The sequence below is a fragment of the Molothrus ater genome, chromosome 3, assembly GCF_012460135.2.
Source record: "Molothrus ater isolate BHLD 08-10-18 breed brown headed cowbird chromosome 3, BPBGC_Mater_1.1, whole genome shotgun sequence".
NCBI lineage: Eukaryota > Metazoa > Chordata > Aves > Passeriformes > Icteridae > Molothrus > Molothrus ater.
In genome coordinates this window covers 12174843-12189339 of record NC_050480.2, presented here as the reverse complement: position 1 = coordinate 12189339, position 14497 = coordinate 12174843, and the positions used below count along the sequence as shown (strand labels likewise).

Sequence of the window (14497 nt, the reverse complement as noted above, 5' to 3'; positions counted from 1 at the left end):
ACTTATTGGGGTCAGTTTGGGTTCAGCAATTGCTTTTGGATGTAGCATGCATTCTTTCCTTGCTCTTCTGTGCTGGTAAATGGCTTTTTCCTGTTTACTAACATATTTTAAATGAATTGGCCTTTCCCCTGAATTCCACTTCTGAAGTGGCATAGTGGAATTAACAGGAATGTCATCTGTAAGAAATAATAAATCCACTCAGCATTCAATAGAATTTTTTTTTTTGTCCTCCCTGCTTTCCTGCTCCAAGATAAAAGTAACCAATGGATTGTTTTGAAAGCTCCAATTCTGAAGTACACTGGCATCTTAAGTTTTTGATCCTCTATTTGATTCCTTAGGAGTTTGATGAGAATGTTACTCATGGGTCAACATATCGTATGAATGTTCCCCATAAACATGAATTTCTAGTCCTGTTGAGATAAGGGGGGAAAAGCCCCTTAGATCCTCTGGGAAGATATCCTTTCATGAAACCAGGTATTGGCTTACACTGCTCCTGTAGAGTTTTGTCAGTGCTTGCTAGTCAGAGAGGAAAGGAAGGAATTTGGAAGGTATTCAAGAAATCCAGGTTGACTTTCCTTCCTCTTAGACATGACAAGTAATGTTCCAGTGTGCTAACGTGGCTCTGAATTAGTTTCATATGATCAAGCAGTTGCATAACCATAGGAGCCCAGCTGCATCTTGTTGCTTTTATTGCCTTTTCCCTGTGTACCTCCTAAGACAAGAGAGATACTTCTGAGAGTTGTTGTCAGGTTTAATTCTGTTCAAGGCGCTCATGTAACCACTCTTGTTTATGTTACAGGTGGAAGTACTTAAATTCGATTTCAGTTTGAATGATTGCAAGATTGTTTAAATCCAAAGTCCTTCTAAGATTGAAACCAAAATGCAGCTATGGTATCTATTTTTTTTGCAGTTTCTCATTAAGTGTATTTTCTTCCTTGTTCTAGATTGGAATGTTGACTGTAACTACTGATAATGAAAAGGTAATCTGTTTTAAATATTATTAAAGTCCATCTGTTAAATACTTCAATTCTGATTCTGCTAAACTTATTCCACAGGTCGAATTACTAAGAATATTCCTGTATAATGGCATGAGTTGACCACATAGTCTTTATATACTAAATAGTCAAATTTCTGAAATCCATGTGTTCTTTAATTTTCTTCTTCTATTAGTGAACTATTATTTGGCCCTTGTGAGACTTTTGGAGCATAGTGAACTGGAGTCAGGGTCTGCTTTCTATAATTTGAGGAAGGCACTGGTCATTGTGGGAATCTATAAAATCAGAGGGTTTTGGGAAAGTTGCAAAAGGCAGGCCTCAGAGACAGCAGAACTGTGATTGGAGCTAAGCAGTAGCCATGAGATAGGTCAGCAGAAAAAATATGTAAGAAGTAAAAAAGTAAGGACAAATAGAACAATGGTCTGTGTATTAACCTTGGCTAGAATAACTCCCTAAGCTGCAGAAAAGTATATCTAGTGAGATATTAGGGAGTTCTAAGCTTAATAATGGAGCTCTGTGCATTGTGTTTGAAGGCTTACAAGCAGGTATTGTATTTGAAATAAGCAGGCATTGTTTTAACCAAAGGAATGTGTGCTTATAGTGGTTGGATAGAACTACTGTCAATGTGCTTTTGCTTTGTGTGATTGGTCAAAAAACTTACTTTATAAGTTGTAACATTAAGTTCTTGGTCTGCTGCCTGGGATGTGAGCTGCTGGCATCTTCCCATTGTCATACCCATGTAATGAGACTGATGCTGGAAAATACAGCAGCTCGAGGCACATTCCTGGCAGTCCCATCCTGTTGGTGATGATTACAGGGACCCTGGCTGATGATGGTCTGGCTATGCCTCAGGAGCCCAGACTGTATCCCAAGCCTCCATTCTTAACCCTGGAGGAAGGGCTCAAGCTGCATAAAACGTCCCTATCTGCAGTGCCTGGGTTACAACGGGTAGCACTGAACAAACCTTGAACAAACCTTGAACAAACCCTCAGAATAAATGTTAACACTTCATTTAGCCCTGCTATAATGTAACACTTGCTCCAGCAGGAACTTCTGAGAGTAAGGTTCACTGCTTTCCCTTTTCTGATATCACAGGATGTGTAGCTTAGTGCACTCCTCCTTCTAGAAGTGTGATTGAAAAGGGGTAGGGGGCTGGATAGTAACTGATACAAGTCCTTAGAGGCTTCTGCACAGTGCTGAACTTGAAGGTAGTGAGAGATCATGTGAAAGCTGACTCCAGTGGGTTAGCCTGTAAACTACTGATTTGTTGGGGTTTTTTATTTTTTATTTGTTAATTTCAAATGTCTAAAGAAGTTTCTGGAATACGCAACATTAGTAATGGTTATGACTTTTGTACGCTTCTGAAATACAGTTATGTGAAGGAATTCTTCCTTGTTGGGAAGAAACAGTAAATTTTCATGTAGGTGAAAGCTGTTCACTTCTGGATTTTCATCTTCATCAGACACTTGCTATATTAAAGCAAGTTAAATTCTTACCTTGTCAGTCAGCTCCTTGTCCTGTAAGGAAATCTTGAGTCCCCTTCAGAGTGATAAAATTGCAGTGTGGCCTGCTGTAATTAATCTGTTGTGTTTGGGGAATTTGATACTTTTTGATAGAGCAGCCAGGGCTCAGAAGGAAAGAAGAAAAAAAGTCTGTATAGAGGCAATGTTGTGATTTGGGTATTCAGTCTAGTAAACATAAATGTTGTTTGGTTAAACTTTTCTTTGCCAGGCTCCAGATGTTGAGTCTCGTGAAGACCTGATAAAAACTCACTACATGGCCAGGATAGCAGAGCTGACCTCTCACCTGCAGCTTGCTGACAGCAAATCAGTGCACTTCCATGCTGAGGTGAGCATGCAGGCAAGGACAGTAAATCTCTTTTTGAACTCCCCACAGGCAAGTGCTATGATAGTAAGTTTCAATATATGGAGCATAATGTTTTATGAAAATCTGTTCCTGGAATATTTTTGATTGCGGTCTGGCACGCATAAAAACAGATACTGTAAAAGGACTTTTTATGTTTAATAAATCCTTTGGTAGCCTTGTCTTGGCTGTATTAAGAAGTATAATGTGTGTCATGTATAGATTTGTTCACATAAGCTGAAGCAGCTGGCTTGAGTTACCAAGGAAGTTTTGACTTAATTTTATAGTGATGCTGATGTCATTCAAAAATATTTGAGTGTATTATGAAGTGATGGAAACAGCTCTCCTGAGAAAATTGGCTCTTAGGCATAAGTTATACTGCAAGAAGGAACAAGATGATTCATTGTATCTATGGTTTCCTTTTCATTTCAAGTCATGAGGGAACTTTTCTTGAAAGTAGTGGCTGTTTTGGTTTGTGTAATAAATGATGTGGAATATACTAGGTTAACAGAGCAAATCCTCTTAAATATTATTTTTTTAATTGAAGATGACATAGTATGGAGGAACCATCTTTTCTGTGATATTTGAGCCTTGTATGAAGTGAGTTGTTTGCATTGCTTTTTATTTATGAGAAGTTTTGTAGCAGTTACATGAAAAATAAAATATTTAGAGGATTGGCAATATGGTAGCTCTGTTAAATGAAACATTTCATGTTAACTATTCCATTACCTCTGCATTTAAAAATGTGCACAAGCTCTGAGTTCCTTGAAATCCAAGTATCACAGATGGAAAAGTCCAAAGCAAGCACTTAAGGATGCCACAAGGCAATACTGAGGAAGTGACTTTTGTCCCTTGTACCCTCCCTGTCCTGTTCTTGGTAGTGTCGAGCACTTGCCAAAAGACTTTCTCTGGCAGAGAAGTCCAAGGAATCACTCACAGAAGAGTTGAAGCTCGCCAGTCAAAACATCACCAGATTACAGGCAAGTAAATTTTTCTGTAATCATGTAGAGCAGAAAAATGACAACCATCTAGCCTGGCCATGCTATTCCTAGGTCCTGTGTTGTGGAATATAAAAACTCCAGTGGTATGTGGAAAAGAGCCTTGAATAGTACACTTTAAATCCCAGGTATAAAGCTGAAGTGGAACATGTTTCCAAGAGAAGGTTATATTGGCCAAACCTGTGTGTTTTAGCTCATTTGATGTCATGGATTTTCATGAAAATCACATAGTTGTAATGCCAAAAGGGGTGGTGGTTTGACTGATTCCAGATGAAATAAGGAATTCTTAATCCTTTCTTGCACCTGGGTCTGAAAGTTTTAAAAAATGCCAAGTTGATTTGGATTCTTAAATATGGATAGCTTAATACTAAGCAAAGATAGTTTTGAGGTAATCTTTAAGAAGGTGTTGTTAACAAAAATCAACTCTCATGCATCCTGTGAGTGTCCTGTCCCTTTGTCTTTCTCCTCCACACAGCTGAGAAAGAAGCCAGTAGTACAATAAAGTATAAATAAATACACAATTCATAAATTCCTTCATGTTTTCTTTACACTTAGTTCATATCATTATTGCTCATCTGTCTGTGATGGTGAGTACCAAAATTGCTCCATACAGGCTGTGAATATAATGTTAGAAGCTTTGAGCTATTGTGCTCATGGACAGTCCTTTTAAAACACTTCCTTGATTTGTGCCTTTAAGAAATTCCACAATAGATGTTGAACTCTGCATGAGATGTTAACTTCCAACTGCATTTTAAACTTCCTAGGAAAAGATAGCAGGCACACACCATTTGTATGTTTAGTAGTCTGCATAATACTGAGTAATAGACTTGTTGAGGTTGGAAGGGTCCTCTGAAGGTGATTTGTCCCCTCCTTTGGTCAGAGCAGAGAGTTCAGATCAAGCTGTGGAACTGGATATTTCCTATACAGCCATGCTGGTCTTCTGCCACAGTCACTCCATGTCTTAGGCATTGGGTTGTTCCTTGTTCTGTCCTTGATCATTCAGCTTTCCTGGGCCCCTGTAACTTCCAGGGCAGATTTACCTGGGACCTTTCCAAGCAGAAAGAAGCCAGAATCTACTCCTCTTGAATCTAGGGTTGCTGTAATTCTATTACTCATCTTGCTTCCCTCAGGATCCTGAATGCCACTAACTCATGGTAGCTGCAGCTAAGGCTGCCATTGGCTTTCACATCCTGACCAGCTTTTCCTTATTTGTGAGTAAAAAGTCCAGCAGAGAGCATCTCTTGGTCCCACTGATCACTGGTATCAAGAAGTTCTATGCAACACTCAAGACAACTCCTCAGTTGCTTGTGTTCCACCTTACTGCCCTTCCAGGATGTGTCAGAGTAGTTAAAATCCCTAATGAGGATCAGGGTCTGTCAGTGGGAGATTTTTACCTGCTTGCAGCAGATGCCTGTCACCCTATTGTTCTCCTACTGATGAGATTTATTAGTCTTCAAGCCACCTCTTCACACAGAGCATGATTTCTTCCCTTCTGTCCTCCCTAAAGTGTGTTTATCCCTTCATTGCTGTGTTCTAGCCATGCACACTATCCCCCCATGTCTCTGTGATCCCAGAGAGATCATAGCTCTCTCTAGCTCCATGTGGAGTGGTGCTTCCTTCAGCTTTGGATGCCTTGTGTGTTCTTGTGCAGGCCATGCTTTAACCCCATAAACTTTACTTGTTTCCTGGCTGGAAGCAGTGGTGGAAAACTTAGCTGTTACTCTTTTATGTAAGCCATAAAAAGTGGGGGAAAAAATCTAAAGGAAACAACACAAAAATAAAGGGAACAAACCATGCATGGGACTTCAGGTAAAAGAAAAGTGGCTGCTGACTTCCTTTCATAAAACAGGGGTTTTTTAGCTGAATTGCACACACTCAGCATCAAAAGTGGAGCTGACTCAGTGGAGGTGGAAGTGTGCTGCTTTGCCAGGTATCACTAATACTGAGCCAGGGCTTCTGGTTGTTTAATTTTTCCTTTAGGATGAATTGATGACAACAAAGAGGAGCTATGAGGACCAGTTGAGCATGATGAGTGACCACCTGTGCAGCATGAATGAAACCTTGACCAAGCAAAGGGAAGAGATTGATACCCTAAAGATGACCAGTAAGGTGAGCTGGCAGTGCAGCTGGGGATGGCAGGGTTACATTTGCTGTTCCTGCAGCACTGCCCTTGGACAAACCAGCTCACAAGGTGTAATTCTTGCTCTGAACCATTTGGAAAGAAAACTCCAAACTTGTTCCTTCAAGTTTCAGTGAAGAAAAAAATTCTTGCTAAACACACATGTGGGAAAGAACAAGCTCTTCATGTCACTGCTTCACATTAGGTTCTCAAAGTGTACCCTCTGATGGCAGACCACATAATTTTTTTTTTGTTTTAATCTGGTGAAGATGGAGCTATTTGTAAACTCAGCTGTTGAGGCTGGGTGGTTAGGATGAAGTTCTGGGTAGAAGTGTCCCTTCTGCACTCCTTTTGGTTGCAGCATACTCTGTCCATGGCAGCTGGTCTCTTTCTCTGTTTTATTTCCACATTCTAGCTCATCTGTCCCTTGTGTAGGAATGAAAAAGTTGCCACTTGTATTCTTCTGTGAGCTTGAAATGCACACTTAAATTCTTTACCAGGCAAGGAGTCTACCCACTTGTAAAAAATCAGAAACAGATTTTTTTTTTACTTACCTAATGATGAAAAATACAGAAGTCTGCTTTTTTGAGCAAGCAGTGATTAAACCATGGTATATCCTATTCTGATGCTTCTAGGGAGGAACAGATATTGTGAAGGCCTTTGCCCTTCACTTGTCTGACTGTGAAACAAATAAATTATCATTATTCTCCTTATTTCTGGGATGCATGAAAGCAGGTAGCACTGAAGGATTAAAAAAGTAAAAATAATAAATAAATTCCATGTTCTGAATCAAGATCCCATGATGGTGATTTTTATTTTTTAGAGTAAACTCTTCCCCCGCTTTTCTTCAGATTTCTGAGTGTTTTAATTTGGCATTGTATTCTTTAAAATTACTTTGTGGTGTATAAGCCTTTGTGTTTCCAGAAGGAAGCTCTTGGCTGCATACTGACTGTGGCACTTAATGTTTTTATAAAATGTTTTCTGGAATTTCTCACTTGCCATACTTGTAAGACTTGAAGTGGTACTCTGTCTGTAAGGACCTCAGAACCTCACAACAGAAGCCACACAGGTTTTCAGATGTTAACAAATGTAGAAGGGAATCCACTTGGAATCCAGTTGGAATCCAAATGATGCAGTTAAAGCCCTTATCAGTTGGAGAGAGTTGTTGGTTAGATTCAAAACAAATGTTATCTTCAGGAAATAGGAAGACTTAGAATTGCCAGCAAGTAACTATTGCACAAAACTTTATTTTAAGCTCCACATTTCCTTTGTGGAATTACTGAAGGTCAAATGTGAGTTGGCTAACTGTGGAACAAACTCTGAACTAGGAATAATCTGTACAACCTGAATTAAAATAAAATTCATTTTGGAAAAAACTCCAATTTGGTGGGGGATTGGTTTTTAATTCGATACAGTTATTCTATAAGAAGTTATTTGGAGTAGCACATAAAGGTGGATTATGATTTCACTTGCCTTCACTGCCCTTACAGTATTAGTGGTATTAATACAATTGAATGTCTTGGGATGTCCCTCAAATGTCTTTCCCAGGTTTCAGTTGTAGTAAGGCACTGTTGTGCTTGTTTGAGATATCTGGTACTTGCCTCTCTTGTGCTTATAGAAACAGAGGAATTTTCAGAGCAAATGGTTGCAATCTGTCAAACTTAGAAGTCTGTGGAAGTGTTTATTTTCAGTCTGACTGTACCTTGTTTGCTGTAGGCATAAATTATTAGACATCAGATTTTGTATGTTACCTGTCTAGATTTCCTTACCTGAATGATAATGTTCTCTTTGCTTCTTTCTTCTTGCAGGGAAATTCTAAAAAGAACAAGAATCGATAGTTCACAGCTGAGTCTTTGGAAGCTGCTGCTGCACAGGATGCAGATAGTGACCATTCATTATCCAGTTCCTGTTTGTTCCAGGAAGCTGAGGCTGGTTTTGGGTCAAGTAAAAACTGAATTGGTGCTGTAAATGGCTTGAAAATATTTAGAACTTGTGACAGATAAAACAGAACTTAGTGTTGGCTCTAAACCAGGAAATACACACTCTGTGGATAATTTATATAGTAATTACCTTCAGTTTTTACTGTGCACTTTTTAAAACCAGGTTTTGATTTCACGTAACAACTTCAGATTTTGTATATTCTCAAATATGTTTCTGCATTAACAAATTTGGATTGGTGCAGTAGGTGTCTGTTTTTGAGTTCTCCATTTAATGGTCAGCACATGTACATTCCATTACTTGTTAATAACAGTTTAAAAATGAGTTTGGAGACTTTTTTTGGCCATGCAAGCTGTGCAGTTACTGTAAATGTATTACTCCTGTTCTCAGCCCTCTAGAATTAATTGGAATTGTGGCTTGAAATGATTTTTACAAATTCACCAAGTAAATGGGATCATTGTTAGACTGCAACAGTGGAAACCTTTCCTGCTTGTATTTGGCACTTTGGATTTGGAGGTGAAGAGCACAAATGGCTGAATTGGGCTACTTCAGTGAAATTGCTTTAAGGCATTTCTGTAACATTTTGTTTACAAATGTATGTATATATATATATATATTGGTTGAAATAGCTGTTTAAGGCTAGAGGAAACTGTGATTGTCATTTGCCCCAAAAGAGTGAAACAATGTGTGTAGAATAGATCAGCTTACTGTGCTCTCTTACAGTAAAGAAGAATATGAAATATGTAGAAGATTTAAGCACTGAACTTGCAAAAGGTCTTCATGGAATTGAGTTGTGATGGATTCACTGGGGGGATGCACATGGCTTTTCCTGTGTTTTCAGAAGTTTGTGAACTTTGGGCCTCTCCTAAATTGTTTTTTTTTTTAATTTTTTTCCAAGTGAAGTTTAATATCACAAGTTTTCACAGCATTGATTTGTTGTTGGGGGTGGGGTTTGTTTGTTTTGGGCTGGGTTTTTGTTTGGTTGTTTTTTTGGTTGTGTTTTTTTTTTGGGTTTGTTTGGTTGGTTGGTTTGTTTTTTGTTTTGTTTTTTTTTTTTTTTTAATCAGATGCTGTGCTGCTCCACACTTTTTACACCAGTCTTCTGTTCCATAATTTCCATTATGGCACTTATTTGTCCCATGGGGGTTTACTCTGATATCAGTATGTGCTGAAATGTATTATCAGTATGTAATAATAAAATCAACCACATGAAACCAGCTTGACTTTTTCCTTCCTTCTGGCTGTGCCCAGGCTGCAGAGTGTGACATTTTGGTGGGGGGGTCCAGATGTTGCTGGTGGGATACTTACCCCAGTCTAGGTGCTCTCAATGCATCTCTTTGTTCTGATAGCTTTTCCTTTCAGAAATGCAAAATAGAAGTGGTTGAGATGGGGAGAGCCTGCAGGGTTTCTTATTGATGTTGAATGAAGAACTCTGTGCTGGTGCTAATGAGGATTGGGAAATGTTGGCTTTCTCTCCAGCTGTTTTATGGAAGCAGATACAGCTTCAACTGTTTCATTTAGGCTTGGGAAGCTAATTGCTTTCTTCTGATTCTTTTGAAGCTGCCTTTTCTGAGAACTTCCATCCTGCACTGAAGGTACTAATCCAGTTATTTTAATTCTCTGAATCAAATGAATAAACTGACACTACTTTTACTGATACTACTTTTCATAGGTTGCTGCCTTTAGAAAAAGATTTTGCTTAGGCCATTTTTTTACATGTCTGAATAAAAATAGTGCGTCTTTAGAATTTGCATTAAAAAACTCAAATGCATATTCAGAGTATACCCCAGTATCCAAGCTGAATTCATGTAGAGTGTACAGGCATTTAGGTACAATTCCAATGTACATCAGTTTATCAGCATTTTTTCTTTGCAGTGTTGTTTGGGGATGTATTTGGGTGTCCCCCTCACCAAGCCATAACCATGCTCAAGAAGAGACAATTCTGATCACTTCAGCTGCCTTCAGTTTTTCAAGGAAACCTTTTGAGTAAGTTCTAGACAACTGTAAACTATCAATACCCAAAAGTAAAATCTGGTACAACAAATTTAAATCAGCATTTTGGATACTGCTGTAGTAGTGTTTTTAAGGGGCCACAGGATATTACATTGAACTCAGTGGCCTTAGAAACTGGATCAAGTGGAAATTCAAACTCCTTGTGCTTATTATCTGCTTAACCAGGTGATGCTGAATCTTTCTCAATGTCTCAAATGCTGTTAAATGCCAAAATGGCTACTGCACAAGGCTTTGCTATTAAAAAAACCTGAAGACTTGTTTCAACATTGCAGCCAAAAATTCATCTTTGAGGCAAAGTTTTCCAGAAAAATTATTTTGAACTACTTTGTTTGCAATGGTATGTGCAGAGTATCATGGAATGTGCAAAATCTGGGCAAGGAAATTTTACTAATGGAATTAATCTTCAGAAATGTACAGTGTGAATGCCTTTGAGGTGGTTAATTGGGGAAACCAGTGAGAAGGTGTTGTAAAGTGTAAAATCCTTCAGCACAATACAGTGTAAAACCAGGGGTAAAGAAAAGCCTGAATGTCAGTGATCTTTTTTTAAGGACAGTTCACTATGACACACAGGATTTAAAGCATTTTTTGAGTGCTTAATTAATTTCTCCATAATGTTGGGTGCCTCATGAATAATCTCTCATTCTCAGACTTAAGTGGCTAATTCAGAAAATCACTATTTTAATGGTTTAAATTGGATTTTCAAAAAATCTTTGAGCTTTGTTTTAAAGCTATACTAACATGTTCAAGGCTTTCAAAATGTTCAGCTGTCCTAGATTTCTGAAAGCACATCCCCAGTAACTATTCTGGGCGTTCAAAATAAATATTTGCTGTAATCAGGCATTAATTGAACTTCAAGATTGCCCTCTTAAGAACCACTCTTCATCAGTTTGAAACTGCCCAAGAAGCACCAAAGCCATTGTCTATTTTAAAAAGGCCTTAAGCTCCTGGAGGTCAGAGGCTTCCCTGGCTGAAGGCTTAATTTCTAAAACAGGAATCTTAGGCTGGTGTCATAAGCTGTGCTAGGGTGCTGCATCTCATTGCTGTTTGAACAATGATTATTTTGAGTTGCTACATCTCTGATTTAAACAGCAATCAGCTGAAGTGTTGGTTCAAAGTGGTGTTTGTCATGCCTCTTAATCATTCTGAACCAGTTCAACATTTCATGGCATGATGAAATGTGCCAGATCTTCTCGATGCATGTGAAATATCCAGGCTGGAACAGTTTGTTTTCCTACCTTTTGCTGTTTATATGGTTATTTTCCCTTTTTCCCAAGCCACCTTCATTTCTAATTTGTATTTATAATCCTGCTGCTCCACCTGCCTTCCCTCCCCTTGCTGGCAGATGAAGTTTTGGTGTGAAGGTCTTTGGCCCAGCATGTTTCCTAGGTGCTGACTTCACTGTTCAACAGGGCATCCTAATCTCCAAAAACCAGATTTGCTCCCATGTGCAAGGCATCACTTGCAAACAGGAAAGGAAATAAACTTTGTATCCACATACTGCCTATCAGGACAAGGGAAAAGTTATTTACTGGCTTGGCTGAGCAGTGTCAAGGTTGTGGGATTTTTTTTAATAGTGTAAATCCAATGACATATTAAACTTTGGAGAACCATCTGGCCCTGTAAATTGGGCAAACCTGTTGTTTAATACAGTCTGTATGTAAGGTAATTTGAGAGCACTATCTTAGCAACAGTAGGGTCATAATAAAAACAAAGCTTAGTGCAGTAAAAAATTGTAATTGCTGCCAGAGGTCTGATTACTTCCTCCCACGAAGGCTGGATGCTGCTCTAAGCATGCTTGTTGTGTCTTACTCTGCCTTTTCTGCCTCTGTCACTACCTGCAGTATTGCTGTGGATTAATCCACGTTTGCTTAGAGAGGGCATTTTTGCTCAAATCCCTGAATATTTCTTTTAACCACAGAGTTAAAAACTTCCTTTAAGTGCAGTTGTGCCTGCAGCTCTGCCAGCCTGGTTCCAGAGGGGGTCAGAGAAGAGCTTTGGGGGCCTGTGTAAGGCAGGGCTGGGCTGTGAGCTGCAGCACATGGAAACTGGCCTGGGGCAGCTCTCATTGTCTGCTCTGCTCTGTGTGCAGGCAGCTGTAGACACGTCAGTGCTCATTCAGAATCACCCAGCTCCTTACAGAGGCAAACACTCGAATTGCTGCAATGCTGAGCTGCAAAAAAACCCAGCTGTGTGATTCTCCTTGGGCTTAACTTGCAGGGCAAGACACCCCACTAGCAGCCCCAAAAGAATTCTGGTTATAAACCTCTTACATGGAAATTGCAGAGATAGCAGCAGAGAGCATAATTTATCTGTTTTAGCACTGATTCACCTTGTGAGTCCAAAACTTTCTAAGCTGATGAGGTCTAAACTAATGAAGAAACCTTTGAAGCCCAGGCCTGGTGTCAAAGCTGTAGTTACAGTCTCCCCTAAACAACACAGCTTTGTCCTGAGAAGAGTTAAACCCACAAAGCTCAAGAGTCCAGGTCATTTCCAGTTATTTTAGGCACTAGGGATTCTCTCATGAATTTTCTTGGCATCTGGTCAAAGGTGGCATGTAGCTTGCTGCAGGCTCTGTGTGTATCAAGTCCTCTGCTTCTGAATTGAGTGTGAGAACACCTTACACTGCCCCACACTCCCCTTCTGCCCCCTCATCTGCTCTCCCTTAAAGCTTCAACTTTCTTTTCTCTTGGATTTAAAAGTCTTCAGTTTGGGCTTGAATAGTGAATGCAGAACACTGTATCCAAGAAAGATTATTTTAATGAAGTTATGAGGTTGAAAAGGTCTGAACTGAGAATTTCAGTGCAGTTTCATTAACTGCAGCCCTTGGCACAGGGAACAGCTGTAATCCTGGAGCTGGTGCTGCTCCTCTTCTGTGCTTAGTGACTTCCAAATTGTCTGTAGCATGTGCAGGGTTGGACAGAAAATAGGAACCTGGAGAGGGGATAATCAACTTGACCAAAAGTTTCTCTTGAAATCTGGAAAGTCTGGTTTATTCTTAGTCCAAACAAGCAGGCAAGAACAAGTTTCTCTTAGATTTTTGATCTAGCCCATGAGGTCAGGAACATTTGAAGCCAATTTCTCAGAAAAAGGACATCAATATGCTAAATTTCTATAACCAATTTATATGTAAAGCATTTAAATAGTGAATATAATAAACTTGTAAGTTTTTATTAGCAATTATATTCAGTGAAAGATGGATTCATTTAACCCAAGGAGATTTGACTTTTCAAAACAAAATACATCTCTGTTAAGATGAACTTTTGCAGAAATTTCTTGCTAAAATAAAAGCAAAGCAGTAGAGGAAAAAGTTAAAATAAGTCTAGAAACAACTATTTTTCTGTCTCTATTTACAAATATTTGGTTCTAGCCAGATATGAACTGACAGGTTTCACTTTTGATAAAATAGTCCTAGACAGTAAATTGTTTTTACAAACAGGCAATACACTGCAAATCATGTTAAGATCAATTTAAATATAGTCAGCAATGTAAACTGAATTCGTTAGTGTTGTAAAATGTTGAATGAGCTTTATAACTGCCTCTAGCAACATATAATACTGTATCTTGATGTGAAATGCTCTTCAAATTGTATTTACAGTAGAAATAACTTTTAATAGTTGTAATTTGTTCTGCATATACTATTCATCAAAGTCAAATTATTTTAAGGAACTTTAAATCTCAGTATCAGGGTTTTTTTCCTTTGATGCTTGAGTTTATATTGCACTGAATTATTTTGGAAGAGAAAATGATAGCAGAATTTACTGGAGAAGAATAGTCTTGTCTTGAAAATGTATACACTTGCCTCAGCAAAGGAAAATCTGATCTGTTTTTAGATGTGCATGCTTTGATAAGGAGATACAAGACATTAATACCCTTTCCACTTGAAAACCATTAGGAAGAGCTAATGTGGAAGCTAAACAGGAAAAAAGGCTTCTTTGAATGTTCTGCAGGAGAACATGGGAGTTTGAAGGACTCATTTTGGAGTACATAGAAAATGTTAGAAATTATTTCCAGTTTTCTGGAATTTTGGCAAAACAGGAGGTATTGATCCACTGGTTCCCTCTGCTAAGAGGTTATGTCCTGGGAGAAGGCAGAAAACTGAGTTGTTTATGGAAAATACAGTTTTTATGGAAATACATAAAATTTTGACACCAGGCCTGGATTTCAGGGGCAGAAGACTTACAGGGATGGAATTCCCAAGGGAAGAGGTTGGGATGAGGTTCTGGCACTTCCCCCTGCTGGGATGAGAGAGGCAGGTGGAGCTGCCTTAACCCTGTTCTCTGAGCCTGGAGACCTCTGGCAGTGCTCAGAAAAGGCCTTCAAGGAGAGAAGAATGTAACAATTCACTGGCTTGCAAGTTAATGCAATGCTAAATTAATGGTGAAAAAATTCCGTGCTAAATTTGGCACCGGATATTTAAAAAAATTAAGAAACAAATGTAGAACTTTTTAAACCACAAATGGCCAATGTTCATCCTAGTGCAATTTGTGTAGTGGTGTTAGGCTTACAGAAGAATTTATTTGTAGGGAAAACTGTACTGAACACTTCTATTGTAAATGCAGACAGAGCCTGAA

General features: G+C 38.8%; 1 protein-coding gene across 1 annotated transcript in view; it reads left to right on the top strand.

The window, feature by feature from the left end:
* PPP1R21 (protein phosphatase 1 regulatory subunit 21) overlaps nucleotides 1–9127 on the top strand; it is a 31751-nt gene extending 22624 nt beyond the window's left edge. Inside the window, exons 18-22 of the mRNA XM_036380551.2 lie at nucleotides 945–980; nucleotides 2727–2843; nucleotides 3740–3838; nucleotides 5837–5965; nucleotides 7784–9127. Of these exons, the coding sequence (XP_036236444.1) occupies nucleotides 945–980; nucleotides 2727–2843; nucleotides 3740–3838; nucleotides 5837–5965; nucleotides 7784–7813 (411 nt within the window). The 3' untranslated portion in view covers nucleotides 7814–9127. The remainder of the gene's footprint in view (nucleotides 1–944; nucleotides 981–2726; nucleotides 2844–3739; nucleotides 3839–5836; nucleotides 5966–7783) is intronic.
* Nucleotides 9128–14497: the final 5370 nt, after the last annotated feature.